Raw genomic sequence first — 17005 nt, 5'->3', positions numbered from 1 at the left:
CCAAATAATAAAAAAATGGCCTTGAGTTGAGCCAGGGAAGGTTGAGATTGGATATTAAGAAAAATTTTTTCATGGGAAGGGTTGTCAAGCAGTAGAACAGGCTGCCCGGGGAAGTGAGTGAGCCACCATCCCTGGATGTACTTAAAGGATGTGTAGATGTGGCACTCAGGGACACAGTTTAGTGGTGCACTTGGCAGCGCTGCGTTAATGGTTGGACTTAAGGGTCTTTTTCAGCCTAAATAATTTATGATTCTATGTTGACAGGCAAAGCAAAGAAGAAAGTAAAGCCACATTCTCACTCTATCAGAAGAATGAACCAGGTTTAGCCTTCTGTATTTAGGTCAATGATTCTACCTAAACCATGATCAATTTACAGTGGTAGGAGTTGATTCAAGCAAGGAACTCCTGCGACAACTGGCTTCTAAAGAACAACTTCACCTGGAAAACCACTGTTCTTCTTTCCATGAAAGACTATGTATTGCCCTAACAGAGGGAAAAAAAGTTTGGGAATAATGGCAACCTGCCATCAAAACTCTGCCTGCAAGAACTGCCAGGTGGCCAACTGCCACGTGCAGTACTGAACAGTCACTCAAAAACAGCTGTTTATTCCATACAAGTAGTTCTAAACTCTGCATGTACCAGAAAGCACAGAACACTGATGTTAGCTGATGCACTTAAGGAAAGGAGCTGAAATGTACAAAGAGATTCACGTTAAAAAGCAAGGACAATCAGAGAAGAAAAGCCATTACATTAAAAGCACTCCTTCAGGCAAGTGACTGTTCCACATCACTGTTTACTGCAGGATCAGCTACCTGAAGGTCCCAACTATCTCATGGCAACACTGGTAAATTTCAGTGACAAATCAACCAAAATATTCAGGAATCCAACTGCATCCCAGTAAGTTGCAGAGAGACATAACCCTTTTAAAAAATGCCATAAACTAAGGCAATTCCCAGCCACTTTTGGCATGGCAGGCTTTGATACACTGAAAGACTACAGCTCATCTTTAAATAGAATTCAGAAAACTAAACAGCTCTACATATATAACTTTAAGTACTTAAAAATTTTTAACAAGGAAAGAATTGGAAATATCCACTTCTTTTTTAAAGTATTCTGATCATAACAGATGTTGGGATTTGAAGTCAGGCAAATTTAATACTTTGGCATTTTTTAGAAGCAGCACCTGAATTCAACTTTAAAATTTCATAGGGTGAGACACCAAAATACCTTGCTAAATGAGTAGTCTTTTAAATTACATTTTTATTTTGCAAGAAAATAAATTATACAACTTAAAAAATAAAATTCAAAAATTAAGCAGTACATCAAAATAGTTCAGCTGGACTGCCATACAGAAACTACCACCATTCAAAATTGTACAGCATTATTATCTTGGTAGTGGCACACATTCAAAATTGTAAATACCATATGGAGATAGTTATTACAACTCAGGAACTTGAGTTCGCTCAACACTCCAGACTACATATAGTGTATATGACAGAAAAGCTTTCATGTATTGTTTATTTCACAAATATGACCTTAAAGAATTACAAAGATAGCATCCCAGTCATTTAGATGAAAATAGAAAACAGTTTGAGATAGCAAATCTTTCTGTAAAACTATCAAATCTTTTTGCCAATTGTATTTTTAAAATTTGCACTTTACAGGACAATGGCATCCCAATGCAGATAAATGCAAGATGTGAACATTCATAACATTTATATTAATTTTAAAAAGGTGAAAAATGAGAAAGTCACATTGTCATTTGGAAATGTAACTGCATTACAGTCGTAACAAATGAAAGATAAATGAGTAAAAATAGAAGCTAGGGACACCAACTGTGGAGAGAGGAAAATGGAAGACTTCAGAATTGAAAGAGATTCTCATCAAGTTGTTGGGACAGAGAAAGATTTAACAGTATTTCTTAATTAAACCCATTAAGGATGAATTCCCCCCCACCCTTTCTACATCAGATTTCGTTCCTTAGCTATTCACCGTGGCAGTGTGTGTGGCAACGTGTTTTTCAGATGCAGCACCTCCTTAAGCTAGGTCTTTGGACATATATATTCATAGCTAAAAATTGCAGCCTTAAAAGTGCATTGTTGCCATATTGCAAGTGAGGAATAGTTTTCATTTAGATCTGAACTCTACCCTCCCCAAAAGACAGCTTACCCCAGGTATCTCCCTTTGCCCCAGGTGATACTAGTTTTAAGTGCATATTGGTGAAGTGACCTGATGAAGGATGCTAAACGTGATTCTGCATCTTTAACAAATTTGCTGGTGTCTGTCTCAGATTTCATAAAAAACCCAACATCCATTTCTGGTATATATTTAAAGAAAAATGACCAAGTCATAGGCACATTACCAATTCTATTTCCATGCCAGGTTTTGAAAAATATATAGGTAACAATTAGGTTGTATTGTATTTATTAGTTGAAGGAACATGTAGCTCCTTAGCTTTTAGCAACCTTTTGCTTTCTGCATGCACTCCAGCTTCCAACTTCCTAAGTTGTATCTGAGATGCAGTCTCTTAAACTTCCCTCTCGAATCTAAACCAATGGCTTCAAAATTAGCATTATACCCTTGCCAGCTCTTTCGTGTGACCATTTCACACCTCTTTCTCTGGTTAAGGGTTGGAATTTTTCATGTTGAAGAGTGTGCTCAGACTGTAATGTTCTCCCCAGTTATCCCAAGTAAGCATTTATTACTTTAAAGTTACAAAGACTGAAAGTCTTGCAGCACAAAGTTTTTTATTAGAATTTTGTTTTCTGATGTTCAAATAGTTTCATTGGTTAACTACACAGAGCACCACTTGCTTTTGATTCTGAATTGCAACACCACAGGGCCAACATAAAAGATGCAATATTTTTAAACAGCATCTACTTTTGAGTATCAATAAAAGCATGTAACACAAGCTGTAGAATTTCAATTGTTATTGGCCAGGCCTTGATTTCTTGCAATCTCTTAGTCATGAAACCCTCACTACCAAAAATTTCTTACTTAAACAGATGTCCAAGTACACACTGTGCGCAGGCAGTCACACTGGCATTTACATTAGTAACAGAGCACGCAGCCTGCTTAAGGGTGCAAGCAGCCATTCTTGGAGAGTTTGCTTTTCAACCACTCTTATGGCATACTTTACTGTAACCATGTGAAAGTAAAACTCCTCCTCTTACTTACTGGAAAGCTTTCTTTTTTGACTAAAGTTAATGGTATCCTCTTCCCCATTTCTCACCAAAGATGAGGCCTTTAGATGTAGTTCAACTCATTAATTAAAAAATAACTTCACACACTTGCGATTTATAGAAGAAATATTCATACAGAACTGAGTAAAGCGCAACTTACCTTTGTCCTAAGACAGGCACTCTGCTCCTATGACTCATGGTATCGCTCCAGTACATGCTGGGACATTTCACAATAGCAGAGAGTAGGGTAGTGCCAAATGACTACTTCAGATGATTGAGAATGGAAGAGGTAACTTTAAGAAGTTGAGATTCCTGATGTGTGTTTGGCACTCTCTCTGCATCCACTAAACACAGTATTTTTCCTTAGCGTTGTATCATTTTCATTAGAAGTGTATTTCCTACCCTACCAGTTACAAAATAAAAAGCAGAGGGTTTGGTTTTCATATAAAGATGTTGACTAGTCCAATTGGATTAACCTTGCATGTATACAAAAGTTACCACTGAGGAAATAGTACTGGGATATTCAAGTGTTATTCTCTTTCTGGGGGAGTTGAGCATAAATTACTCTTTAATGCATCCTGATATATGTAGTCATACTGAAATATTTGGAATATAAATATTAAATGTAAAAGGAAATACACTTAATATTTCTGTTCATATAGCAGGCCCGCCCATGAAAACTGCTTTTATAGTGAAGTATCTTTCAAGAAACCTTTACCTTGTCAAAAAGGGTTGTAGCAAATCATCTGTCCATATAAGGTAACAACATATCGACTTGTTTAGAGGAAACAATTTAAAAAACAATAATCTCTTGCTTAGGGAAAAATATCACCGATGACTTGGAATTACTTCTGTGTCACTTAATGTGTCAATTATTAAAATCCAGTTACTAGATTGAAGCACTACTCTAGCCAACAGGTTTTAACTGTAACAAATACATATCAGTCGCGATGCATGTGTCTGTGTCTCTTGAATGTTATTACATGAAAAGGATCCGAGATGGACAGTACATTACTCTGTTGATCCAAAACACAAAAGTGAAAGTGCTACTTCTAGTCCTAATTGCATTAAAAAAAAAAAAAAAAAAAACAACCAAACCCAAAACCCAAAACCAAACAAAACAAAAAACAAACCCAAAACAAAACTAATAGCAGTTCCTCAGTGCATGAATATTTTGAGTATTTTTTCCTTGTGCAAGTACTGGTCATCTAAAAACCAAATCTGTATTCTTCCTGGTGGGTGTAAATCAAATCTACTTTAAAAAGTTCACAATGGGCTCTTCATGAATGCAAGTTTCCCACAAAACAGCATGCTGTTAAAAGTGTGCAACATGAAGGGAATGCCATCATGCTAGCTGAATGAGATTGGCAAAATATAGTCCTCTGTAAGGTAAGGCAGGGATTTTAATATGTAACGAAAGTCAAAACAAGTCCTTCTGCAGCACAAACTGTTGAGCTGTCTGTCCAAGCACCCTTCCATTTATGTTCTCAGCATCCCGCAGAGTCCTCCAATTATGCCATGTATATAAAGGTGTTGATATCTGACTCATCTCTTCTGATATACTTGTGCTCTATAAGCCATTCAATTTGCTCTTTTATCATTTTCTTTTGTGGCAAGAACATGTTTTTCAATATTTCTACCAGTTCAGTCTGAAGCTGGGCATTAGTAATTTTCTTCCTCATTTTCATTATTTGGATGATAGCCTCCTGGTGGGGGACAAGAAGAAAAGAAAAATATTTTTAAATGTCTGGGTGAAGTGACAAATGAACACAGCATTAATAGGAGGCTCCTGGTAAGGGAAGACAGCAAGAAAATCTATATTTTTCCCTAGAAAATAGAAATATGCTGCATTTTTTAGCCTATGTATATACAGAACTGCTTTTATAAAGAAGTTGATAAAGGAAAAGAATGAAGCACTGTCAAGATGCAAGAGATATAAGAAAATTCCAGTCAAAGGAGGAGCTAAATCCTATACCTAGAGTGTGAATTACTCACTAAAACCAAATGTTCATTCACTCCCTGAGCAGAAGTTGCAGTTTCCTAGGTGACTTATGATATACCTTGTGAACATCTCACTCATTTCAGAAGTACAACCAGGCATTAATCCTGCTGCTCCCAGAATGGTCACATCATAATGTTACATGAGGTGGTACAATTCACAGTGTGCATGGCCTGCAATCCAACCTGACTGACAGAACAGACCTGAAACTTGAAGGTAAAATGGGATTTTTGAGGCTCCATTGTAGGTAATGATTCCTGATGCCAGAAAAAAAATCAGGCTTTTCTAAAACTGTCAGCTCAAAAGATTTGACATGAGTAGCTGACTGAAGAACTATCAACCACAGAGCAGGAAGCTGCAGTTTCTATAGCTAAGATGCACCTTTCAACTTTTCCTCTAAGGAGAAGGCCTCTCCAAAGTCGTAGTGCTGTTACCACGGTGTGATCCCACCTCCAAGATTATTCTCTTCATTGAGACTAGAGATACCAAGATCAGCAACGCTGTTTGTACATGGTGGTGGCCAGTGTCACTCAACTTTATCAGTCTGGTGCTGTCACCCACAACCACACTGTTGCTCAATATCTGCTTTGTCCTCTTTGAAGATGGTGACCTGGTACTTCAGAACAGGAGGCTGACAACTAGAAGTGCATGAACACACATCCAAAATCAGGTATTCACAAGGATCTAGAGTCATATAGCAGAAGTGACTTCCAATGGGATTCCAAAGCACCCATTTCATACATCAACATCCAACTGTGGACAGCATGTAATGATAATACAACAAATTACAGTAATGATAATGCAACAAAAGAAATAGGGGAATTTTGTATTCCTCTGGCAGGTTACTTGCCTGGGTTCGCAATATTCTTAGCTGGACTATTCCTTCATTCTCCTCTTCCCGCATCCTCTCTGTAGTAAGTTGTAATCGACCAATCAAATTTATCTTGCCCCTTTTCTGAACTTTAGCGTTTTTTCTGAAAAAAGTTGTATTGCATGAAAGTAAGCAAAAAAAAAAAACAAACACTTTCAATTACAGAATTCCTGGTAAACTTAAAGTACAGCAGCAAGGAGTACCATGATAGATCAGATACTTATAGGTTATCAGCATTGCAGCAGTGAGAGAGTTGTCTGACAGATCAGAACTCAATGCCAATGTCTCCACACAATGAAACCTAAATAATGCTAGCAAGCATTACAAGTAAATCCAGCAGCTGAAACAATAAAATTTCAGAAAAATAGATTTCAATTCAATTATATGAATGTGGGGCTCTTTGAAGGAAGTTTTTACAACAAAGTTCAGGAAATTTGACTAGTTAATATTCCATCAAAGAACCATCTGGGACAAAACCCAGCTATTGCAACCAAGAAAGCTGATGGCATTCTCCAGTGGTCACCCACGAACTATCTCTACAGCCTGTGTCTTCTGTCATGTCCTCTCATCATTTCTCAGAGCTCAAAATCCTGACGACAGGAATAAGCACTATGGCCCTGGACAAGAAACTAAGCCCCAGGAAAGCAGATTTGTCACTTATCTCTTTCTCCACAGATCCAGATGTCCAGCTGCTACTGAGAATGAGGCACAGAATCTGAGGTTACTAGCAAGGAGCCAGTTCTCATCATAGTCACTGACAACAGAGGCAGGCAGAAGCGCAAGTAAAACACGCTGAACATAGTATGTACCACTTGGATATTCTCTCTTTGTATTATCTTGTGCTCAAAGGATTTCAAAGCACCAGTAAAAGAGTCCTGCAATTCTCACAGAAATAAAGACACTCCTCGCTGGTGAGAGCCACACTAAAAATCCTGGCTCTTGACAGCACATCATATTATTAAAGCAGTTTCACTTCTTTTTAACTTATCACTCCGTTTTTGAAATTCTGCGTGCGCGTAATAATCAATACAACACTAGTGCTCTGATCACAGGCTGTCTTCCATGAAATTTTATGGACTTATTGCTAACTGGAACATGGCAAAGCCTCCAATTTTGCACCTCATCCTTAGGTGTGTAAGAAATTTAATTTCACAGGGATTAGAATTATAGAAATATTTGTTTGAAGGAGCTGCTGTAGGTCATCAAGTCCAATCACCTACTTGAAGCATGACTATTGCCAAAACTAAATGAGGACAGGGCAGCAAAGCATGTATCTAGCTGAATTTTGAGAACTTTCAAGAATACAGGTTAAGTTAAAGTGAATTCCTTTAGTTATAAAACAGTACATTGTTATTTTACTTTTCAAACATCATCTTACATTAAACTGAACTCCTGGTTCACCGAGAAGAGGGTTCCTTCTGTAAAGTCTTTGGGTGAATTGACTTGAGGTTCATATAATAAAACCTGACGTTTCAGCTTTGGAAATGCTACAAGAGACTACAGAGAAAAGGGGAGGGGGAGAAAGAATGAAAATAAAACACCAGACTTTCTAAATGGAAACAACTACTTTCTAAGACCATAATTCAGTGCAGACTGTAGTGAGGGAACCACACAGCCTTGTTTGGAACTGGTAAAATCAGAGGGGGGACACAGTTTACCAAATCTCCTTCTGAAATGGGTTAGCATAAACAAAATCATACAAAGCAATAAAACACATGAACTCACGGCTACAGAAGTGGTGTTAAGTCTGACTTACATGGTTTCTCTCTTTATTCGTGAGCTAAATAATTAGAAGTCTGCTAAAGCAAACACTGAAGTTATTTTTAAGTAACATATATTTATCAGGTGTCACTAATTTCCTAGAATTAGACCAGACCCACTAGACAAAATACAATCGTAACTCTGTGCTTTAGGCAGCTTTTTATGGTCAAATAAATTCTTGTAGTTTCCCAAAGTTTGTGAAGTAATACTGGGTTGAGAGAACGTGTTAATGTAAATACTGTGTGTGCTCAGCAGTAGTGCAAGGAGCCAGCATTACAACTGATTAATTACCAAGAAAGGCATTCGCATTTCAGTTTCAAAGTGTTATCAGACAGTGCTTTAAAAATACTAATCCTGTATTTCAGAGTACAGAAATCAAGAAGCAATCTGTTCCAAGAGAAAGGGATATACCCATAAAGTCCTCCTAAGTTCTGCATCAGGGAGTTCAGTTGCCAGTTTAAGATTTTCAAAGCTGATCTTCTCTCTGGGTCTTTGGTTCCACGCAAACAGCACAGCCAGTTGAAATGTTGTTACCTCCAAGTCATACTGGCCAACCTCGTTCTTAAAGGTTATCTGTGAAGAGGATGAAAATTTTGCTTATAAGCCTGTCTGGATCACAAGCTTTCTTACTGTTATAAATACAGAGAATACAGTCATCGAGACTGATACGCTGAAAACTGCACACTTACAATTCCATTGGACATGAGGTGGTGCCAGTGGAGTTTTCTACCACTGTGATTCTTTTTATAAAATTCCTCGACCTCTGGGATGAGATCTTCTAATTCCGTGGGCAGTGAGACAAACACTTTTTCAGAACTTCGGGACCAGGCGCCAGCATTTAAAATTTTAATATTCACAGAGTCAGCTGTAAGATGATATTGGATTATATGAATCTAGGCATAACAGATAGATAAACCAAAATGCTTTGGGTTTTTTTCCTACTCTGAACACAGTTATGGAGGACTGAATTTTCAGAAAGTTGCAGGGTGTCTACCTACTTAAACATTAAGGTACTCTATGCAGCGCTGGCTTTCTGCCAGCAGCACTGATTGAAACCTGTTTTTTTTGCTTGCTACTGAAGAGCTCCTTAAACACTGGTGCAGCTTTACAGCTGATGCTTATAAGCACTACTCAAGGGTTTTCAGCATGGCAGGTCCAATACTTGATGCTCCTCAGCCCCTCTCATCAGTGAAACAATTTCAGAATGTGATTTAAGCTCTTCATAGCACACATCCAGTTCTCCTGCTGGCAGATAAAGGAGGAGCACAGCATGGAGCACTTGAAGAATGATGAGGGCATGAAAGGAGGAGATCGTTCAGGCATTCACACCTGGCTGATGCCAATTCAAGCCCCTGCTTGCAATTGGTCTAAAAGAGTAGGGAATCTGTATCGGTAAGATTGCTCGTAAGGAAAACCCACAACTCAGAGAGTGATATAGCTCTAGTATCAACTGCAGGAGAAAGCAGAGTCTACAGACACTTCCAGTCTAGGGGCAACAATGCCATGGAGACTGTGTTCAACCTGCAGTTGACATAATTTTTAACTTAAAATTTAACGTAATTTTTCACCCAAAGAAATTAAAAAGAGCAAATAATTTGAAAAAAAATACCTGGTAAAGCAAGTTTATTATTTTTGTGCATTTCCTTGAAGGCCTGATTCAAGTCTTCAGACACTTTGATATCCTGGAACATTCTAGCCAGCTTGTTTACATAGTCTGCTGGCATTCCCACTTCCTACATAAACAAACAGAACAGTAAATATGACATAGAAAACTATGAACAAAAAGGTTTATTTTTAAAATAATAAGCTTGAATAAATTAAGAGCATAAAAAAGTATACAGGTATAATCACCTTACAGTAATAGTGAATCTGCAATGCAATATAAAGGGTTTTTAGCATGGCTCATAAGTAGTTATCCCTTAAGGGAATATGATGATCCTTTTAAAGAAATTCAAGTTCTGAAGAATGTATGCATGCATTAAGGAATCCATAAGTTCTGAGATTTGAAGGAATGTTTAAGGCATGCAAATAATACTCTAATCTACATAAAAATTCAAAATTAGAATGGATCTCAAATTATTTACATATCTAAACAAGTACACTGCATTTTGCTTATTTGCATATGGAATCTATGATGCCTTTAGATAATTGTATGTGAAACATTTTTAAATCTATCACTGCCATTATCAGAGAAGAGTTAAACTGTTTTACTTTCACAAAGTACTGTGATAGAAGGGAAGAACAAGATGCCCTGAGTGGCCCGCTATTAAAGATAAAACTCACCTAAGCGAGAAAGATATTTATGTTCAAGAGTGGAATATTAATTAACCACAAGCATGAGGCACAACCAAAGAAAGATGTGATGCTACTTACTCTGAGCCATTCCACCATATTCTCCTCAATTTCACTATCTGCTGATATATCTAATATCAGACGTCTTGTTAAGTGAGCTTTGTGATATCGCATGAAAACATCTTTATTCTGTACATATTTAAGTACCAAAAGCTGTCAAAAATAGAGTTTAATATATTTATTTGCATTGGCAACCAGACATGTCTTTGAATGCTGATCTAATGCACTGTAGACTATGAGCAGAAAAAGGCTACTTGACATTGCCTTAGGAGCAACTGTGTTAATACCATCACAGGCATCAGCAATGAATGTTTCATAATATCACACCTTCAACTTCTTCATTTGTCAAACATCAAGAAATTCTCTTAAATCAAAAAACACATTGACACTGGTATGTAAAAATCTCCTGTACTATTATCTAGACAAATATTAGTTATTGTAATACATTACAGTCTCATATAGGCATTAATTTAGTATACCAATTTTGTGAACTGACACAGGAGACATGAAACACTGGATGATTTACAATATTTAAACACACACACACTTGATAACAAACTCTTTTCTCTACTATTACACCTCGCATAACTGCTTTTGAAGATCAAGGCCTCAACCCACATAAGGAAATAAAACTAACAAATTCATTCTTCAGAGTAACTGAGAAATAGAAGGCAAAAACATACCACTTCTTTAAGCTTTGCTTCAATTTCTTCAGAGGTTAGTTTTTTGCTTAGTGGTGTTTTTCTTAGCAACATGTCACAGTAATTAGCAAGAAGCTCAGGGCATTTGGATTCAGGTTGCGTTTTCAATCCAACACTAGATAAAAAAAGAACAATATATCTTCAAACCATACAGAACCCTGCTATCCTGGAGTGACTACGTCGTTAACAAGACAGACCACTCTCTCCTGATCCCCTTGGCAAAGATCCTGGTGGTGAATTTATACCCTTGTTAAACTAATGAAAAATTAGGGATAACACCCTTTCTTCTTGAAAGAATAAATACTGCCAAACACTTTTAGACAGCTTCTACAGCTTGATTATTTTAACTAATTATAATTTTAGAACTGGAACAATGAAAGATGCAGGTGAAACTGCAGTTTGAAACAACTAAATATTGCATGGAAAGAAGTATTCCAGTAAAGAATTAAAAATGCTACAGTGAAATGTTTCACTCATCTCCTCAGTATGCTGTACTGAGGTCTCAAGAACAGCCTCCTGCACCACACTTCACAGACTGCAAAACTCAACACGTCTACCACATAGTAACAGGATAAAATTATTTCATCACACCTATAAAGGATGGACTAACAGCTTGGAGATTAAATGCAGACTAAAGTTGAACAAGATGCTACAGTAGGCAAACCGTGGTTCTTCAAAAATCATCAAGCACAGGTCATGTTCTAGACTGGTGAATAAAACCATATGGCAAGGACCAATCCCTATCCCTAGAGTCAGATGGCACCAATTGACTGCTACTCCCAAGGGCCGAAAGCAAGCTCAGGAATCCAGTTTTCTTGCTCATTTCACCCTTTCACCAATTAGTATAGACAGAGCTAACATTCTTCAGACAACTGGTCCTTTTTTTTTTAATTCATGAAGCAGCTTGCAAGGTGTCTTCTGCCCTCTGAAGACCATTAGAAGTATAAGCAGATCACAAGCCTTTTGGCTATTACAAAAGACTAAGCAAGATGAAGTTTTGTTTTGCTCAAACCAGGCTGCATATCTAGACAACTTCAAAGTGCTTGGGAAGAAGAATGTTGAACAGAAGACCATCACAATCACAGTGGTTTCTAAGAAACCACTAGGCAGGGTTCACTTTAGGAGTGAAACAGTTTTGAATGACGTATCGATTTGGATGGTCTCAGGGGAAACAAAACATTAGAAGATACCTAGGAAACTCCTCTACCTTACCTACACCTATGCAAAGTATAGAAAGCAGGGATCCAGTCTTTTGTGACAGCATTCCTCCAATAAATATAAGGAGAAAGACTAATCCCTATTCAGGGGAATTGACCTGCCATTAGTCCGAGACCAAACCCGGAATACGAACCAAGATGCTGGACAGATTATTTATAACCATCCACCCCTAACTAGAAGCAATTGGAAAGGGAAGCTGGCAGCCCAGCTACACAAGCTTTGCTTCCATAGTAAATCAGGTGACAAACTATATATAAGCAATCCCAAGCACCTAAATATTTACAAATTCCTACTCAAGTGGCACATCACATGGTAAATGTTAACAATCAATTAACTGACTGCTACCTTCTCTTGGCTGAGTTAGCAGAGCAGGCACTGTAAGCATGGTCCTTCTTCTTGAGTCACGCAGGTCTGCCTAATCTACTGGAAGCTGTTTAAACTAACCTGGTTAATCCTGCACTGAAACAAAAATGCAACAGCTGGACAGGTCACACTCACAACTGGAACAAGAGGAGGTGGAAAACAGCTTGTGGATGGTTACACCTTAATCAGCTACAGTTATTCCCATGAAGATTACTGCCTCATTTTTCCCCAGGACCTTTGCTGAAGTTGTGGCAGAGTTATACAGCTGAGGTTTTTGGAATTAATAATCCAGGAAGCCATTATGAACTTCAGCTAACAAACTGACTCATAGTATAAAAGAACAGATCCCCAAGTACTACAAATAAATTTAAGTTGAACCAGGCTGCTATTCACTGATCTACTTCCACACGAAAAGAGTCTTACCAGAAGTCAGTAAGCAATCTGAAATTCCATAATGCAAATAACACAAAGCCCTTTTAAACACAGCATTACTTTTTGAAGAGACATTTTAAAAACCTTGATTTGCACGAAGTTTACATGGCTTACCCCTTTTGCTTCAATGGCAATTCAAGTTTAAATATTGTAGCATCATTCACAACTGCTTTGTATGCCTGAAAAATAATTAGATTATCGGTGCTTCACTCAATTTTTCTCTGATATGAATTGCAAAGATTATCTCTTTCTACACTGTTGTAACATTAAATTAATTCAATTTTTTTTTATTATCCCAAAGCTTGCAGATTCTATTTTCAGTTTGATAGTTCAAATTCTATGACTCACTTTCCCAGTAAATTGATGTATTGAGTTTTCCTCTTTTCCACTACCATACTAGTTTCCTTTAAACAACAACTTAGGAAGGGATTACATGGAGCAGGTTGGACGTCTGAAGTCATGAGACAAATACATAGTAAATTCTAAACACAAATTATTGCTGAATCGGACATTCAGGTTCTCAATACAAAAGTTATCTTCTAATGTGCTCTACAACATTACAAAGCTGAATGCATGCATCTTTATGCAGGACTACGACAGAAATTAAAAGCTACTCAGTTGATAGTAAGTTTCATCAATATTTTAGCCTGCATATTTAATAGAGAAACAGCAGCTTCTAAATTTAACAGTGAATGGGCACAGGGTTTTGGAGACATCATAATACAAATTGCAACAATTCTTATAGTGAACAAAAGACCAGGAGAAACACATACCTTATCTCTGGCAGTAAGAAATCTTGGATCATCTTGAAAAGCTTCTTTAACCAACTTGCTAAACCGATTAAATAGCGTGAGCAATTGCTCTACATATTTCTCAGAATCCTAAAGAGGCAAAAACCAAACTAAAAAAAAGGGCTCCACAGAATTCAGTGTGAGCATACACGTAATTCTCTAATCTGCAAAAATGCTGTATCCTCAAAAGCCTGCATACTATGAACATACATTTTATCTTTAGTCTCTGTACTGAAGAGCTCTACAGCATGTAGGCCTAAACATAGATTTTCAGGATAGTATTTCCAATATACAAAAAAAAGATAAAAATCTATAACTTCAAATATTATACAATAACATTTTATTTCAAAGGATGTTTTGAAGGACCAATAAAAGACACATGCCACATCCTAATTGCTGCAGACACCTAGGCCTCCCAGACCCAAAAAAAAAAAAGATGATAAAAAGCTGAAAAAATACAGTGGAGAAAAAATCCTTATAATTTCCACAATGAACAACCGCTCTTAAATTGAAAGCAAATTTCATCAGGAAGTTAGAATTCTGGAAAAATTAATTAGGCTTTTAAAATTAAGATTCTAACACAATTGTATTGTGTAAGCATCCCATGCACCTAATTTATAACCTTTACTGCAAATTAGATTCACTTTTTAAAGCTACAATTGAAAACACAAAGAATAAAAAGCTATCCTAAAGACATTTAAAACTTTCAGTGGATCAAAATTTGATCTCTACACACAAAATCTCATAAAATTATTTCCATTCATGCATTTGTCCCACAAATAGAGAATATGTAACTTCTGCAAAGTTGTTTTCCTGTTGTTATTTTACTAAAACCCAATATACTTACAGTAGTAATAGTTTCAGCAGCTGCTACCATGTCTGCAAGTCCAGCACTAACAATATGTTCTTCCAAATCCTTTAGCATAGGCTCTATGCCATTCGGAACTTTATCCATCAGTGAAAACATTAAATGCAACTCTGAAAGATACAAATACTGATGAAGCCACCAGTCAAAGACCTGTATAAAAACCAAATACACTGCATTTCTCCTGGGCATGTCTCAAGTGGAACATTAAATATCTGAAGAATAGATAATCCAATCGGTCTCTTACAAAGAAAGAGATCTTGAGTACTGTTTTAACTCTGGTCCCCCAAGAGGATTCTTTTGAAGGCAAAAAGAGAAATTTATTGCAGTGTTAATACTTGCTTACACATACAGTATCTTCTATAGTATGCTAATGCATATAGTATCCCAAGCTTGAATAAGACCTCCCTAAAACCAATGACCATTTGGATTAAGTCCAAGTTCTAACTGCCTTCAAATCCCTGGCAAGAATGTTTCTCAGTTGGAAGCCTACAGGCACTTATGCAGGAAATTGTATGGATTCAAGACATTTCAAAATTTTAAATTAAAGCCAAAGAAACCTGTCTTTGTGTATGTTTCAATACCACTTACAACATTTTGTTTTAGTTAAAAGTTTGCAAAGTTCTGAAGTAACCAAAACTGACTAATGCAAACAGTGAACTCTTCTTCCCCCGAAGTTTTAGTTTTTCTCACAGTTACTGTTCAAAAACTTCAAAAAGTGATGTGCTTTGTCTACTTTTTGTGAAGATATTTCAATACTGCTTAAAAAAAAAAAAAAAAAGCTACTGAAACATCAATAATCATCTTGACAAAGCTGTCCACGAAGAACACTGGGATTAAGGTCACCAGGTTGTTGTAAAGAGACCACAGAGATTTGAACTCAACACGGCAAAGGACTTTGCTTCATGTAGAACAAGTGGATTCTGATTCTTTTTTTGATAGAAAAAAAATTATAGATTCACTTAGTTCCTCAATGTTATGTCTACTGTGAAAGGGGAAAAGTCAGCGGCCCCGCCTTTGCTTTCTCCTCTGCATTACTTTTGTCAGCAACAAACACCAAGATCGTGTCACCACTGAGGATGAAATATGCTACCATCATATGTATCTCCACAGCTGCAGCAGAAGCAAATAGAAAAGTACAAAAAAAAAAAAATCCTTTTAGAACATAGCAATGCAAATTAGAGAATGGAAACTACAAACAACCTTGAATAAGAACTTGCAATGGTACTAGAGACAACTCACAATGGGCTGAATGACAGGATTTCAGGAACCAGGAAAAAACCCCAACATGTAGTCGGAGGCATTCTCAGTGCAATTTAGATCTACTGTAAGAAATGGCAGCATCATTTTACATAGAAAAAGTCCAAAAAGCTCCCTCAACTTTTACTGGATCTTTTTAAAAGAGTAAGAGGGAGGAAAAGATGGCAGAAAAAGTGAAACAAAAAGGTATGTTAAAGGGCTCTACATCTGTTTCTGTACAGTAGTGATGGCATAAATACTTCGAGAAAAAAATCAGTGGTTTCTCTTAAGAATCAGTAGCAAAGGAAGACTCCAGGTGCACCCCTAAGACTGCAGGACCCAAAAAACCATAAACTCTTCAAAGACAGATTTCAAAGTAACAAAAGCAAATGGAGTATTTCACTTGAATTTCTCTCAGAATACATTATGACACCGAAGAGCAAAGAAATTCATACTGTACTTGTTGGGGCACTTAAAGTCTGCTTTCATTCTGTATTCAGGAAAGCCAAGTGTACTTTCTGTTTCTGTTGCACTCCAAAAATAAAATTTAGGCCTCCCTTCCCCAACACTATAAGCAAACAAAACCACTGTAAGTCAGTTCTAAAGTCTTTGCAAGCTATGACATTTTTGATAGTTTTTAGCTGGAAAACATTATTCCTTCCTGTCTTTGCACAGCATGTAAATATTACTTAATATAACAAGACTATGTGCCCAGCTCATAGCCAGAAGTCCCCACCAAAACAGCCCTTTGTCAGTAGCGTTTAATAAAGACAACATCACTGAATTCTTTGTGGCAGATAATATCAGAAAGTCACATGCATAAGCAAAGCAGAGCAGGGGACACTATCAGATGTATATATTACTATGCATAGCTCCAGTCTTTAATTACATTTCAGTCATCTGCACCTGCACCCTTCATTGAAGCATTTTAAACAGATGTGACAGACTAAACGGAAGTGCTCTGCAACCAAGCACTATCAGAGGACAGACACAGCCACAAGACAGGGCTGTGTGAATATTTCAACAGGTTTCTAAAGAAAGATCCTCTGGTGCCTGTAGATGAACCCTTCTGAAGCTCTGCATTTACATAAGCCTCCTGCATTCTCCCAAAGGCTGTAACATATACTCGTAAGAAGTTTCACGGCTTTCTACATTTAGCTCTGGACTATTGCCAGAAATCATGCTGCTAGATGAACAGATCAGTATGACATAGTTTTGAGGTCAAATATTT

General features: G+C 37.1%; 1 protein-coding gene across 2 annotated transcripts in view; it reads right to left on the bottom strand.

The window, feature by feature from the left end:
- Positions 1 to 1240: 1240 nt before the first annotated feature.
- Positions 1241 to 17005, bottom strand: part of CUL5 (cullin 5) — a 34692-nt gene continuing 18927 nt past the window's right edge. For both annotated transcript variants that reach the window (XM_082278340.1, XM_082278339.1), the window contains exons 9-19: positions 14518 to 14648; positions 13653 to 13760; positions 12994 to 13058; positions 10849 to 10981; positions 10187 to 10318; positions 9423 to 9546; positions 8503 to 8678; positions 8225 to 8386; positions 7431 to 7549; positions 6032 to 6155; positions 1241 to 4888 (exon numbers count right to left, since the gene is read on the bottom strand). In XM_082278340.1, the coding sequence (XP_082134466.1) occupies positions 4694 to 4888; positions 6032 to 6155; positions 7431 to 7549; positions 8225 to 8386; positions 8503 to 8678; positions 9423 to 9546; positions 10187 to 10318; positions 10849 to 10981; positions 12994 to 13058; positions 13653 to 13760; positions 14518 to 14648 (1469 nt within the window). In that variant the 3' untranslated portion in view covers positions 1241 to 4693. The remainder of the gene's footprint in view (positions 4889 to 6031; positions 6156 to 7430; positions 7550 to 8224; positions 8387 to 8502; positions 8679 to 9422; positions 9547 to 10186; positions 10319 to 10848; positions 10982 to 12993; positions 13059 to 13652; positions 13761 to 14517; positions 14649 to 17005) is intronic.

Source organism: Coloeus monedula (genome assembly GCF_965178545.1).
Source record: "Coloeus monedula genome assembly, chromosome: 3".
Classification (NCBI taxonomy): domain Eukaryota; kingdom Metazoa; phylum Chordata; class Aves; order Passeriformes; family Corvidae; genus Coloeus; species Coloeus monedula.
Note: the sequence above shows the minus strand (reverse complement) of the source record. Positions and strands in the feature narration are given on the sequence as shown.